The sequence below is a fragment of the Leguminivora glycinivorella genome, chromosome Z (assembly GCF_023078275.1).
Source record: "Leguminivora glycinivorella isolate SPB_JAAS2020 chromosome Z, LegGlyc_1.1, whole genome shotgun sequence".
Lineage (NCBI taxonomy): Eukaryota > Metazoa > Arthropoda > Insecta > Lepidoptera > Tortricidae > Leguminivora > Leguminivora glycinivorella.
This window is the reverse complement of record NC_062998.1, coordinates 17,261,748-17,278,289: the sequence shown is the minus strand read 5'-3', so window position 1 is coordinate 17,278,289 and position 16,542 is coordinate 17,261,748. Positions and strand designations below refer to the sequence as shown.

At 37.7% G+C, this 16,542-nt stretch overlaps 1 protein-coding gene across 1 annotated transcript in view; it reads left to right on the top strand.

Moving 5' to 3' along the window:
- LOC125240553 (filamin-C-like) overlaps positions 1–16,542 on the top strand; it is a 94,436-nt gene that overhangs the window by 32,256 nt on the left and 45,638 nt on the right. The window contains 9 exon segments of the mRNA XM_048148483.1: positions 331–451; positions 661–1,084; positions 1,465–1,637; positions 3,469–3,559; positions 3,816–3,981; positions 5,197–5,366; positions 8,402–8,496; positions 11,639–11,665; positions 11,668–11,814. Coding sequence (XP_048004440.1) covers positions 331–451; positions 661–1,084; positions 1,465–1,637; positions 3,469–3,559; positions 3,816–3,981; positions 5,197–5,366; positions 8,402–8,496; positions 11,639–11,665; positions 11,668–11,814 — 1,414 coding nt within the window.

Here is a 16,542-nt window from a genome sequence, read left to right as displayed (position 1 = left end):
TCAAGATTATCTCTCCAACGCGTTTGAGGTCTGCCTCGGGATCGATTTCGTGGAATTCAGTTGGTTGTTGTTTTAGCAGAAGTCATCCGGCTTACCTACGGCAAACATCTCCCGCCCAGTCCCACTTAAGCTCACAAATAAACATATTACTAGACTGCAAATAGACATACCCATTGGAAGTAACTTAATGTTTAAATATTTATTTACCAACTGCTAATTACTAGGTTACATCAATGCATAGTAACTTAATGTTTTTTGTTTTTCTTATAAACTTGATAATAATACGATTTGTATTTGTTGAACTAAGTAATATTGACAAACCTGTTGCAGCTGTATATTTACTTTAACGGATACGACGTCCACGGCTCTCCGCACATGTTCCGAGTGGGTTCGCGTTCCAAGAAACCAAGGGACAGCGCGAGTCCCTCCTACGCAAGGATTTCGAGCCCAGGTAATCATGTTTATTCCAGTTTTTAGCCTGTATCCTGTATCTACCTATTATTATCTATTTACTTAAAAGCTCCATACTTATTGCAAAATGATTAAGTACTTACCTAGTTAAATTTTACATTCAGTATTTCTTAGTGTTAAATTTGGATACTATAGAAGCTATAAAATACGATATTGTTATACCTACTCCCATATTATTTTTCATTTTAGTTTCGAGGATAAGATCTGAAAGCCCGCTCAACAGTTATAATTTTTACGAAAAAAACACAACGAAACACAACACTAGTTCATTCGATCGACGGGAAGAAAGGCGCGATTCAACAGATTACTACAAAGCTTCCTTTAGTCCGGATCTTAAGGAGAAAAGCTATGACGTAATAGATTCCGCATACTCAACATCTAGGAATTTGAGAAAAGACAGCACTAGGTACGAAACGGAAAGTCCTTTAAATAGAACAACGAGTCCGATAACAACGAAGCACCTTGGGAATGGGTCTCGACTTGACGTGAACCGTTCTACAAGTCCGTATCGGGCCGCGAGCCCGTACCGCGCCGCCAGCCCCATCGGGCGCACGGCCAGTCCGCTGGCGAGAAAGGACGGTCCGCTTAACCGCACTTCAAGTCCGATTAACAGGTAAGCATGATTTCATATTCCATTACGCGCATTGCATTGTATTACGATCCCATTCAAACTCTGATTCTAAAGGATGTTACATAACACATTTTAGAGTAGGTAATTCAGAAACCAATTGAACACGAGAAAATGTTAAAAGAAAACATGCATAACTGAGGTCTGATGCTGAGCCTCTACTTAATTATTTATATAACTGTCTTGGACGAACACAACTGGCGCGACTTAGTTAACTGCTTTATTAACATTAGTTGCATTAAAACAATTTGAACATTGGACTGTGCAGTGTCTACACCTACCTACTTATGCTTAGCTTATTCTGCTAAATTGCGTATCTTACCCGTATCTGTGAAATAGTCTCACTTAACATTACATTGTATCAGAGTGAGCAGTCCCACGGAGCATTACAGCCCGGTGACGACCACTAAGCGCGTGGTGGAGAAGCGGAGCAACTACAAGATGTACAGCTCGTACAGCGGCTCACAGGACAACCTGGACCAGGGCAGCCCTTTTTCCTCGCTGGAGGCTGACCGCGCGAGGAGACTGGGCAGCCCAAGTACGTATTCCAATTATGTAAGGTAACGGACCCAATCATGGACAGTTTAAGAAAAATTTTCGCCTCTTTTTGATATTTCACTCATAAATGTAAAAATTCTACCGCTAAGCGTGTTAAATCTTGAACGTCCTATCCTTCTTTTACATTTCAAGCGTATTGCAGAATGGATACTCCTATTGGTTTCTTCATAATTAACAAATTAAAAATAGGTGTTTTTTCTCCAATTATGGACGGCAGTTCTCCAGTAATGGACCCCCATTATGGACAGTGAAATAAGTTTAAAATGTTACTTTTAAAGCCAACTGATACTCAATGAGTCAATATTATATACCATAAATACAATTAGTACGAGTTATTTTAACATAGGATTGTTTCTTGTAAATTTTGGTTTTGTAAATTGTTCCTTGTCCATCATCGGAGGTAGGCAGATTTCGGTTTCGGGTCTTTGGAGCAACAAACTAGTATGTTTTATACCTTATCTCATGCCTAATGCAGTAAGTAAAACGCATTCAAGTTTACACCGAGTATTATTTTTTTATTATTTTATACATGAACTCAACTCTCTTAGCAACATTACTAAGAATTCATCTTGATATTTTTTTCACTAAACTGATGAATTTTATCTTGTCGCCAAATCCTTCAGAAATAACCGAATTAATTGAAACTTCAAAATGAAACAGCTCTACAACTCTAGTTTATGGTACATAGCCGACAGTTTTAGAAACTAATTTTAGATACTTATTTTTAAGGATTTGTGTTTTTTTGTCCATAATGGCATCACCGTCCATTATGGGGTATTTCACCTTACTCCTCTTTTTTAAGTCTGTTTGAATTATTTTAGCAATCGATATGCTTTTATTAGCACTCCGATCGGTCCATTAATGTCGGTTTCGTTAAAATAAAATGTATAAAATAAATATTTTAAAAGGAAAAATGTTATTCCGAAATGTCAAAATCCAATATTGTGAGATGTATATTATTTTTCTTAGTTTTATAATTGCAGATATTATTTTTCTTAGTTTTAAAATTTAGTCTACATAATTTACTGTCTAAAGAAACATTTTATTTTAAGCATAATAAAACGTTCTAGAGACAAAGTAAAGGATCGTGGATTTGAGCCTGGGAGTGGTTATTTGAACCGTCAAAGTAGTCGTTAAAGCGACGCCGGGCGTAACCGGCATAACACTACTGGTCACCAAACTCGGTTAAGTGACGTAAGGGTGTTGCGGTCAGCTGGCAAAATTAACTAACTGACCACCGCCGCAACTGCGCTGCATTCGCTACAGCAGGAATGGCTCGTGTCTAGGTCCATTCATGTTTACAATCAAATTCAACCCGGTACACAGGAGCTACTAACTATTCATGAGCTCCGAGCCACATACAATTACCATAAACTCCATAAGTGATCTTTTGGGCATTGAGACTTTTATTTCACAAATGTTTTGCGTATTCTCTTGTGTTACTTATACAAATTTATATAAATTGGCACTATGTATACTGTGTGAATTACAACAATACCTACCTACCCTACCTAGATACTTATTTCCAACTAAGTATGTATAGTTTCAATTTCATAGCTAAATTACTTAGAATTTATCTTCTATTAATATTATTTGGCGTATGCTTGAAAATTGGCTAATTATTACCTCGTGTTTGTCGTGGGCGAACCAAGGGCCATGCTTAGGCGTCAAGTACAGGGGGGCTCCAAATTCAAACTTCGGAAAATTCACGGGGTGCCATCCCCCCTCGAAAAACGTGTAGACCCAGCGCTCATTTTGTATAATATTTACTTTCCTTTACAATTAAAATATTGAAGACTTAATTTTTTTAGGTTCAGGAGACCCCGGAGGGAGACCGTACCATGCAAGAAAAGATTCATGGGATTCACTAGAGAAAACCAGACAAATGCTCAGTGCCAACAGGTAAGATTTGATATTTAAAAGAATCCAATTTTAAAACTGTATAACTACATCTACCTCTACATTGTTATAATCACTATTGACTGTGCTCGATATGAATTTTGGACGCGCTATAGATGGCATATCATACGTCGTGCCACGAACAGTAAGATGCAAAGTTAAGTGAAGCTTTCTACAAACAAATTTATATGCAAGAGTTCTCACTCGTTGCATCTTAGTTATCTGTAGGTTGTTTATAAAACGTTTATATTCTCAATAGCCTGGAGACGGCCGGTTCGTCGGACCGGTACGCCGGACAGAGCACGCTGGAGCGCGAGACGAAGCGCAACACGCAGCTGAACAAGTTCGGCGACATGTCGCGCGGCTCGTTCAACAGGCAGCTCGACCGGCTCGCGGACGACGACTCCGACACCTACACGTCTCGAGTGAGTTTAAGAGTACCTACAGAGATGTAGGCGAAAAGAATTGCCTCCGTATTGTTACGGAAACGTACGAACGTGTCATGCTATTTCAGTCAGTCTTAGTACAAGATGTAATGACTGACATTGACTGAACTAGCATGACAAATACGAACGTTTCCGAAGGAAACCCTTTTCGCACTACATCTGTAATGTACTATCAGATGCAAAAGTGCGTGGCGAATTTATCAATGAATTCATTCATAATTTCTCCATGCACTTTTGCAGCTGATAGTACCCAGAAAGTAAGTACGCGCCAAGTTTATAAGAGATAATACGAGTAAGGTATACGACTGAAACATGAAATAAAGCATTAATCGTACAGAATTATGTAGTGTGGGTTACTTGACTGTGAGCAGGTACTTACCCTGACTTGATTATGTTCTTAAGATCACCATTTCGGAAAGAGACCTTTTCTTTCTTGCTAGTCCTCCCTGCTATGAGAAAGCAAAGTGACCTTTTCTGTTCAAGGATACATAGGTACATTTATGTACATTTATTATTTATTTTTCGTACATTTTTTTGGTTTTAAATAATAAATTAGGTAAACAGGTAAAACATAAGTATAAATTTCCTAACAGGTGATGTAAAAAGCAGTATGTGTCACGGGTAGCCAAATTATTTCCAACTTGGGCTTTAAAACTTGATATCCCTCACTACGCTCTTCTTTTTTAATTCCTTTACCTCGTTAAGGATTCAATACTATTTTTTCTTATTATTATATATTCCAATGTTACAAATCTTTTTAACAGTTCGGAAATGGAGCTGATTTTATTATAATTATCAAATTCATCAAGCACACTACAAAATTGGCGATGCGGCGGGAGATCGGTATATTAACTACACGAACCATTCTGATTTTATTTGTACCCATATTTAACCCCTGTGTAATTATTATTATTAAGGCACAGCGGGGCAATTTCGACTGGGGGACAAATGCAACTGATCCATTTTTTTTTTCATGTTTTACAATGTTTGCATTATTAATAAAAGTGTCCACTGGTTATATATGGCACGCGTGTACATGTGGAACTCAATAGTGTAATAATGGAGAAAATGGATCAGTTACAGTTGCCCACCAGTCGGGATTTGCCCCGCTGTACCTTACTGTGAACTTTACCCAAATGAACAGCTTTTTATACTGGAAATGACAGCAATAATGTGAAACAATTGTCTTTGCAGCAAGAATTCAAGCGCGAAGTACGGGAGAGCACGTACGTTGCGCGCGACTCTTCTTACAGCAGTGTGGAAGAGAAACAACAACAACAGCAGTCTTTTTTATCCAATAGGCCCCCCCGCGACCCTACCGGGGGGGCCCGCTCTGAAACCGATGCGGCACACGCTCGTTTCAGGTGAGCGCTGATCCTCATACTTAAGAGCCTTCAGGAAGCTTTGTTCTCCATACAAATGTAGTTACGCTCTAAACGGGTAGCTAGAATGCTCTCAAACGCTGTACTTGCAATAAGTCCTTTTAAATAAAGTATGTCTTATTGGAAAGTAATTATTAACGAATTCGTCTCACATTTTCATAAACAACTTGTTTTTGCATTATTATACGTTTGTTTTACACATAAACTGGAGCAATAAATACTATAAATAGTTATTTGTTTTACAAGGAGGCAAAGTTGTTGTTTAACCGCACGGGCCAATATTGATACCAGAACAAGCGAAAGATTCCAATATTGAACCGCGAGCGTAGCGAGTGGTTCAAAAAGTGGAATCTTGAGTGTTGCGAGGGTAAGTATCAAGGCACGAAGGTTAAACAAACTTTGCCACCGAGTGAAACACAAAATTTTTCACCACACTAACACTATGAAAATATGAACTGGAAAACATCAAAATAAATAAAGTACTTCAATTTATTTAACATTTATGATTCAAAATCATCATTTATACGTGAATTACTACTACTACTACATACGAAATTACTTTGCACTCTTGTGGATAAAATGCAATTTTGCTATCAATAGCAAAGAACGCCTTTATGTAGGTGTGGTGAAATAGTTATTTGTTATACAAGGGGGCAAAGTTGTATTTTAACGCCGAGTGTGGAATTGAAAAACGAGCAAGTTAAAAGATGCTATAGTTGAACCACGAGCGAAGCGAGTGGTTCGAGAATAGAATCCTGAACTTGCGAGTTTTTTAACACACGAGAAGTAAAATACATTTGCACCGGGTGTAACACAAAACTTTTCCCCTCACTATAGCGAGGAAACTACAACGCAAAAAATGCGTTTATCACTGCTTCCAGTAGTTCCACAGGTGGTAAATCATCTTTATTACTAGATTCACCTACTTTTATCAATTTTAAAGCAGTTAATTTGACTTAATTCAAGGTTAAATTACTTTACCCACTAGTGGACAAAATGCGTTTTTACCCGCTGGTATTAAAGGACAAAACAGGTTTTCCGAGCTAGTGAGGGGAAAAAATATTTACCGCCTTTGTATGTGCACAGTTTCATTAAAGTCCAATTGTGGTTTTAATGGGAAACGATAATCACTGGAATTTAATAATTCGACTGAAAATTACATTACATTTTGTATGAAGCAATTTGAATAAGTTATTAAGAAACTGTAACTGACAAGCATTTTTTAAGCTTCGTTTATACGCATTCACTCCAGTCATCCCTATTCACCGCGGTTTAAATGTACTTATGAATGTTATTCAAATATGTAGTAATTAGTAAATTGATTTAAGTACTTATTAATAGCATTTCATTGAAATTTTTCCTTTACATGTGTAAGTATAATGATTACATTATACTCGCTCGCACGCTCGCTCGGCCATATATACCCACTAAACCCACTTGGCCGGAAATCCTCATTTTCCCGGCCTCTGATGTAATGTACTATTGGGACCGTGCGCGACGACACGCCACGTGACAGGTGACCATTATGGACAATATTGTCGCCGCTTTCAAGCGAGAAGTAAGTAAACATTGTGAAAAAAATTATGAAATCTTGTGTTATTTTACTATATTAGACAATTTTGGACGATGGTGGTTACAACATTATCGTCAATAACATTAAAATTGTGTTTTCAGTGAGAAATTAACAAACTGGTGACTAAAACGGGGTTTCGTGCCATCGCTCACGAAATCATTTTCCAACCTAAGACGATGAATAAAGACAAGAAATTGGTGCTAGCTGGGCATTTTCTAGAGATTGAAGACTTTTTCCACCATTTGTACCTATGTGCAATAAAGTATTAATAAATCATTGGCTTTTGAAATTGTTGATCAGTTCATTGCTATGCTATGTCACTTTCATAGGCTAACTATAGGTATAGGTATTATAAATATAATTTACAGGGTACAGGGTTTATTGTAAAATAAAAACAAACTAGCTATGATAACTTTTAATTATAGTATACATTACAAAAACTTGTTTCATTTACTTGAAAATATTGGAGGTTTAGCAGATATCACATCAAATATGTAATCATCAATGCGATGAAATAAGTTCTCAGGAATTTTATTTAAAATGTGATAAGCCTTCAGTGGATGGACTGCTTCTGCTTCTATTGTTCTCGTGCTCCTTCTTCCCATTGAAACCTCGATGTTTACGCATTTTGGTCCATCCGTTTCGATTTGTAAACAGGAGCACATGCAGATGAGGAAACAAATAAAATGATTTTCGAACATAACTGGGATTGGCTTCCACGTCGGTTTTTCTACCTCCAATAAAATTTGCACTATAAATTCAACGTAAATTCAATTCAATACTTGTATCAAATGATTACGCACTTTATGTAAAACTTCAGAGATTGGAAGACACTTTTCTTCTTACGGCAACTATTCACTTAAACGGTGGTTTCGTTTCCACCACGGTCTTGGAAATAGCTAGAATTTAGTCGCTACTTTTCTTGGAGTTATTACAATTCGCCATAACAAATTTTACTGGGCCCGTATTAAATTTATCTAAAAAACGACATGAAAATGTTTACTGCAATATGGATTTGACAGCGCAAGTCAGCGACTAAGATGTCAATTTTGGCCGTAGTGAGCGCTGTGATCGTTTCAGCTACCCCCTCCACCCGCTTTGCACCCTGCCAATTAAGTACATAGGGATACGAGGCCGGGAATCCGTTTTCACGCCGAGGCATGTATAGTGCTTTTCTCAAACATACAATGAAATAAAAAAAAATGCTCTAAAGGACAATATTTTATAAAAAAAAGTTACTTTGCAGGCCTAGGCCTAAAAAATAATATGAAATCCCTTTACAGTCCTCTCGAGTTGTTGCGCCCAAAAAGCGATACTTCCCAGCCCATTTTAAGGAACGTAAAGACAATATTTCATTGCATGTTTGAGAAAATATAATTTTATGAGGAATAAAGCCATACGACATCTTTAATAATGATTTATAGCATAATGATATTTGTTACAGACCAATTGAAAGGGAAAAAAACTATAGAGGAGCTCAAGAAATACAAGTTCAACCCACAGTCAATGGAACAGTTGACAGACTGATAGAGTTTATCGGTAGGTAAATAAAAATGCCAACGGTGATCATGTGTGTTAGGTATTCGTATTCTATTCTCTAAATAAGTAAATGAATTTGAAATTAAAAGTAAATTTGTCCAAACATGTGCGAAAACGAGGAAATTCGAAACGATTGTCGTTTACTTTTTATATCAAAGGAGTGTTAAATCGACACGAGTTACGAATTTTATTATTGTGTGATAAAGTTAAATACCTACAAACATTGTATTTAACTGTATACCAAACAATTATAGGATCTATATGTGTTGTAAATATGTTGGAAACTATCAGTGCAATTTGTAGCATAAAATATCAATGTCGCACCTGAGCAATCAAGTCTCTATTGTGTCACGCAAAAAGAATATTCCAATAATTCAAAATAATAAGGCAGTGAATTGACGGTAAAAATATATCCCGCTTGTTGTTCATATTCCCTTCGAAACGTTATCCTGAGTGCTCTATTATTCTGTCACCCCCGGGAAAGGGATCGCTTAAGCGTGCAATTGTATCTTTAACAAAACAGTTTCTCAAATATTTACTTAAATATTATCATTATGATTTTTCTGTATAATGCTATTCATCATTTTCTTTTCTTCAATATCGCCTGTAATCGTTTAATCTTTAAAGCATTTGGGTTCCGAAAGTCTTTTTGTGACAATGAAAACAGAAAATTTATAAGGTTTCAAAAATTGAGGAATTTGCGAATATGTAGTACTTTGATATCAGTTCGCTGAAATAATTAACCTATAATGTGAGCAGTCACCATAGTCTTTGGGCGCCTGGAATATCAGATACCTACGAGTATGTGTTAGTATGAGTGTTGCTGACCTTTACCTATCTATTTACGAGTAATATAAATACCTATTAGTTTAAAAAGTAATCTTATACTTTTAAACGAGCAATTCTTGTATATTTATTTATTTATTTATTTATATATATATTTATTTACACTGACGATCTCGGAAACCGCTCTAACGATTTCGCAGAAATTTGTTATGTGGGGGTTTTTGGGGGTGAAAAATCGGTCTAACTTATCCTTAGGTCCCGGAAAACGCGAATTTTCGAGTTTTCATGCGTTTTTCTTCGCGCGCCATCTCGTGTGCAGTAGTTGTACTGTTAAGACAGAAATATCTGGGCGACCGAGCTTCGCTCGGTTCTGTTTCGTATCCTTGACCTGTGTCGCCATCTAGTTCGAAAATAAATAGTACCTACATCGATCAATCGAAAGAACTCTCAGTCTTAACAACACAACTACTCCACACGAGATGGCGCGCGTTTCGTCACAAAAGCTCAGAGTGTATTTTTCTATTCGTGTTAGCCTTGACCTGTGTCGCCATCTAGTCTTTGAAGTAAATAATACTTACATCAACCGAAAGACTTCTGTCTCAACAATACAACTACTCCACACGAGATGGCGCGCGAAGAAAAACACGTGAAAACTCGAAAATTCGCGTTTCCGGGACCTAAGAATATGTTAGATCGATTTTTCACCCACGAAAACCCCCACATAACAAATTTCTGCGAAATCGTTAGAGCGGTTTCCGAGATCGTCGGTATAAATAAATAAATAGATAAATAAATAAATAAATAAATATACAAGAATTGCTCGTTTAATAGTATAAGATTCTTTCGGTTGATGTAAGTACTATTTATTGCAAACACTAGATGGCGACACAGGTCAAGGCTAAAACGAATAGAAAATACACTATTTGAGTTTTTGTGGCGAAATGCGCGCCATCTCGTGTGGAGTAGTTGTGTTGTTAAGGCTGAGAATTCTTTCGCTCGATGTAGGTACTATTCATTTTTGAACTAGATGGCGACACATGTCAAGGATACGAAACAGAACCGAGCGAAGCTCGGTTGCCCAGATATTAATGTTATTATATAAAGTATGTCCATTTGAATCTTTCTGTTATTTTGCTCGGCTAGGCTAATCAACTACAATGGCATAAATTCACTACGTTTATTGTACCGTAAACGTTCAACTTGTTTCACAAAAAAAGAAGTCAAAAGCTGAAGTCACTCGTTAATGTTTTCCCTTTTATTAAATCGACGCTGCTCCGAAGAGTTTCCTCGCATTTTAAACAATGTGGTTATTTTCTGCAGCGTCGCGATGTCTGTGAGGGTGAACTGCTGCTCCGATTTCCACGCCATGCTAATATTTGCATGCAAAATAGCCTTGCAAACTTTATTACCTGTCGATATATTAGAGCAAATAAATAATACTTTTTATATTATGTTAGGTAGTAGAATTAAACCAATTAGTGATCTTTAAAATAGCCTGTTATCAAAATAGATACAGATCAGTCGATGTAAGGGGGATTATTCTGGGCGTCCCACACATCGTGCGTAAAAGGGGGAATTATTAACGGATTATTATTGCGCTAAAAATAATAATGTTAATTATCCTACTACCCAATTTTAATAACAAAAAATTGTGCGGGAAATGTTTGTGATTTAATGTTAATGAATTTTTGTTAATAATTAAGCTGGTTGATAAATGATAAATTAAAATACATAAGTAAATATTATCTAAAAAATGAGGCCAGTCAGAAGTCATCTAAATATGACCGAACAACAATTTTAACAAGTTTGTAGTATTCAAATAGGACTGCTGCAAACAGAATCTCCTATACAATTATGCTAATTTCTATGATAGTCTTATTGCGAAGCCAGGAATTGTTGCCGAAATTTAATTTGTTATATGCTCGTATATCAAGAACCGACTGGTCCATCCGTATGGAGTCTGAGGTAGATAACATAATTTGAAAGATTATTAAATTATTATTAGAATATGTTCGTGGTTAGATACTAAGTTTTTTCGAGATTTCAGCTCTAGTTTATACACTGAATAATAAATATCTTAAATTTTTAATATAAATTCTATTCGTGAAATATTATGTTTCATTAAGTAGATAGATAAATGTATTGTAAACAGGTGCCCGCGGCACGGTCGCGTGATAAAGTCCATCCTTTTCACACTATTTTTAAGTGCGATAGAAACGCGCCGATGCGTTAAAGCTACTCCCACAGATTAAGATTTCGATAAGAACTGCAAACGATATTTTCGAATGTACCTTACATTGTCAAATTTCCTCAAATGGACAAACGCAACCTATTAAAATTTCGTATTGTATTGAAGTGGACTGCGCGGGCGCCGGGCCGGGGCACCTGAGCTGGAGGTCCGCGACGGGGACGGCGCGTTGGTGCGCAGCTCGGTGCGCGCCCTAGGCCCGCAGCGATACGCCGCCGCGTTTACGCCGAGTTCGCCTGCGACGCACACTGTCGCTATCACCTTCAACGACCAGCATGTGCCCGGTAAGTTGCATCCTAATGTTATTATGGGTTTGTGTGAGTCCCGGAAGAAGGTACCTGAAGCTGGAGGACCATGTGCTCTAGGTCTGTCCACGTGCCCGCGTACGTTGCAACAGATCACGTGCGATTTTCGATCACTTCGAATCAATTAATTCTAACGCCGTGGCTTGCGTGGGCGACGGTCGCGCGACGGCGATGCGACGCATACGAAATCAAACCTTATCGATATGGAAGTATGAGACGCGACGGCGACGGTCGCGCGACCGTCGCCCACGCAAGACACGGCGTAAGACTTTAAAAAGTAAACTCCGCAGCGGGAGAAGTGTGTAGTGTAAATCTGCCTTAAGTCAAGATTTTATATTGGAGATAACATGAGTGAGTGAAATATATTTATTTTTAAATAGGTACTCAAAGATCATAAGGACTTTTGTCTGATGTAAGCTTTTTTATTATTTTTGTAATTAGTGTCTGGTAACCTACCTAATTTTTATTCAAATAACAATAAGTAGCTGCATGCCTATAGTATACCTACAGACTTGCTACTTCGTGACCCCGAAATATGCTCTATTGTCAGTTCTATATATATGATTTCCTTAATTTCGTTATAGTCTGCTGAGTTTCAAACGATGTTTGTCACCTGGATGAGTAGCCAACTTGCCATTTTTTTTACGCTCCGTAGAACGAAACGCAACAATCACTCATTGTCGCATCAATATAAAATATTGATAGAGACGCACAAAGAGGTTCGTTATCGTAGCGCAAGCGAGTGTCACCTTGACTAGGAACAATACCATTGTTTCGTAGCTGCCTACAGAACAGAAGTATGTGTACAGGATGCAGAATATCTACTACAAATCGACATTTGAAGGTATTCACCAACAGTAAATATTCGTTCGGATTGCAATACAGACTTCAGACATGTGCAAATTGCGTATAAATAATAGGGTAGGTACTTATTACTTATATTAAAACTCAGAAATAAAATAAAGGTAAAAAAGATCCAACGTTAATTCTATACCTACTCTGAAGCTGTTAACTAAATCTATATCGATTTTATCTTACCTATTAGGAAAGTTATTACTTATTAATATTATTTTACGTGGCCGCAAAGGGCCACCCGTTAGTATAGTTCTGTAGTTAGACTTTTCGACCGTGTAAACAAACTACTTATCTAGTTAGCCAACCCTGGTTTTCAAAGAATTAAGTTCACTCCTAAAATTCCTAGATTATTATTCATAAAGATGTAATTATTTTGCCTATAGCTAAATCAGTACCTACCTAACGAACAAGCTATTATTTTATTTTCCCCTCACTAGCTCGGAAACACGTGTTTTGTCCGTTAATACCAGCGGGTAAAAACGCATTTTATCCACTAGTGGGTAAAGTAATTTGACCTTGAATAGAGGCAAATCTTCTGCTTTAAAATTGATAAAAGTGGGTTAATCTAGTGATGAAGATGTTTTACCACCTATGGAACTACTGGAAGCAGTGATAAAGGCGTTTTTTGCGTTGTACTTTCCTCGCTATAGTGAGGGGAAAAGTTTTGTGTTACACTCGGGTGCAAATGTATTTTACTTCTCGTGTGTTGAAAAACTCGCAAGCTCAGGATTCTAGTCTCGAACCACTCGCTTCGCTCGTGGTTCAACTATAGAATCCTTTCGCTTGCTCGTTTTTCAATTCCACACTCGGCGTTAAAATACAACTTTGCACTCTTGTATAACAAATAACTATTGTAATCGTTTAAAAAGGCTTATTTAACTCCAAAACTATCCAAACAATTTATCATTTACCTTATTTTCGAGCATATGTATTATCAGTATCAGATTTTATCGCATGTTGGCTTTAAATCATGACAGGATATCGATAATTTTAAACTGGTTTTACTGGAAGTATTTTCAGAATACATATATTTTGTGTTAATTAACTTAATGGTTTCTTGTAAAATAATGTGGGTAAATTTTATAATTACATATATTAAAATACTAGCTTTTGCTCGCGGCTTTGCTCGCGTTAGAAAGAGACAAAAAGTAGCCTGTGTCACTTTCCATCCCTTCAGATATCTCCACTTAAAAAATCACGTCAGTTCGTCGCTCCGTTTTGCCGTGAAAGACGGACAAACAAACAGACACACATATTTTCCCATTTATAATACATACTAGCTTTTGCCCGCGGCTTCGCTCGCGTTAGAAAGAGACAAAAAGTAGCCTATGTCACTCTCCATCCCTTCAACTATCTCCACTTAAAATATCACGTCAATTCGTCTCTCCGTTTTGCCGCGAAAGACGGACAAACAAACAGATACGCACACTTTCCCATTTATAATATTAGTATGGATTAGTATGGATTTGTTACAATTGCATTAAATACAAGCTGTTTTAAATGTGGCAGACAGGTGCATTGGTGCTTCTCATGGCTTTACTTACAAGTTTCTTCATAAGTCATAATCGAATACACGGCCCGATTCAAACTTTAAGACACGCCAATATTAGCTCTAGATTCGATACCGCATGGATAGGATATAAATATCTAAGTGTACAAACAATACATACTCGTATTGTTAAAAAAGCGAAAATAAAAAAATATCATAAATATTTTTAGTAGTAATAATAATGAAACCCTTAATTTCTCAAAATAATACGAGTAATTTGAAGACACGAGACAGAAGCAAACCAAAATTCTTAGCTACCGCTACGCACTTTTGATATATATTTTGATAATTATATGAATAGTATGTAATATGTATGTACTGGAACAATACTATATTATTAGTTCAACGAATAGCAAGAAGAGAGTGAGTGCAACTCCATGTTTAGTCTAAGTACGAAAGCGTATAGAAAGCGGACGATGTGTTTCCATGAAGCGTGTAATTCGGCATGATTACAGCCGTTCTCTAGAAGACCATTAGCCGACGCGGGTCAACCGCGCCGCCGTGCATGAAAGTGTCAAGTGCGTTTAACTACAACTTTCATCGCCTTTAACTTTTGCAACTGGATGCCGGCTGCTGGTTAGAATACGCATGTATGTGGTTTCCTGTATTTTGTCATTTCGGAGGAGAAAAACTAGCGATTTTACGTAACCTTGCGTACGGTGTTAGGTATTATCCAAGCTTGTGAGCAATACGCGTTCCGGACACATTACCCTATACGCATATGTACGTTTATGGCGGTTAGCGGATACGGACTTGAACACTAAAACTTAAAGAAGTAAATAAGCTACTGGTGTCAGAATGGTAATTTTCTGACTTACTGGCCTTTCTGGCAAATCTGGCTTTCCTAAGAGTAAAAACGTTATAATTGAGCATAATGAGGCTCCGCCAAATATTATCGACTATTCAGATTCAGATTCAGATTCAGGGGGTAACTCCAGCCAGCAGATCCTGCTGCAAGGACTAGGAAGGGGAGACTACAGGGGGAGGAGATTTTGATACGCAATAGCGCTGTAGGCTCACGTGACTCTGATGATTGAGCCTAAGAGGCAGCGAGTCGTTGGATATGTCTGCGTCACATCTCACCGACTAAGACTCGAACGCAGAATCAGACAGAGTACGTTTGCAAACTGGCTCATTGCGCAGCAACCCCTGCTGCCCCGCCGTAGGCCCCCGCAGCCTGTCCAAGACACCAGAGCACCCAGTAGATAGGGTTGGGAGTGTAGGGTTTTCAGTCAGGATAGTAGGAAAGACGGGAAATTTGGAGCCGACCCGAATACAAGGCATCGTAAAGTCAGCGTTGGGTAGATAAATACTATACTTGGTGTGTAATAAATATTAGGTGTGAGGATATGTGACTGCATTTAAAATACACCCTCCCTTTTGTCTCACTTGTCATTTCTTCGTCTCGGATGTATCAGACGGAAGCTGGCTAGCTTCCAGAGGGGCTTCTCCCGTCTTCTTTTACGGTTTCAGAGCCAGCTTGATGGGCTCCGCCAAATATTATCGACTAGGTAAAAAACATCGACAAACACTGGCTTGACCAAGTAGTAAGAACTGATGAGGATACTACCCTTTCTAGCGCTAAAATACATACATAAGTATATTGGTACTATGCAGAATAGCCGGGACGATGCTGTTGAAACGGCGAAATGATAACTAGCGGAAGATTGTGTACATATTGCTGTGTATGTACTTGGATCGGAGGCCAAAACCACTTTGGATTGCTGAGCTACTTAAGGGTAGATAGAATAGACCTCTTATCCTCCGTTCACTGTTGCTCGTGTCTCAGACTCAGACGACCACTCTAGGTATTTGAGTGTTTCTCGGGCGGACAGAATGTAAATAACTACCTACCCTATATAATGAACATTACTGTTACCTACAACCTACAACTCTGAAGGTAATTTTTTGGCAGTTTTTTTAGGTGTGTCTGTTGATCTACTTGTTGAATCTCAAAATTGCGATCCTGAATACTAACTCTCTGCACGGGAAGCATGGTCACGCGATAGACGATAAAATATCAGACCGTCCCTATCGCACTATTAGTAAGTGCGATAGGGACGGCCAGATGTTTTATCATTTATCGCGCGACCATGCTTCCCGTGCTGATGATGAAAAAATATTAACTTCCTGTGGTTGATAAAATTCTGAAGAAAGTCGCTGTTACATATACATATATAATACATATTATGTGTATTAAAGTAGAAAAATAATATTCAGTTACACCAACGCAGTAAATAGTTTTTATATGCAGTAAACCCTAACAATTTAATAAAAAGTGATTTAAATAAAAATAAGTTATA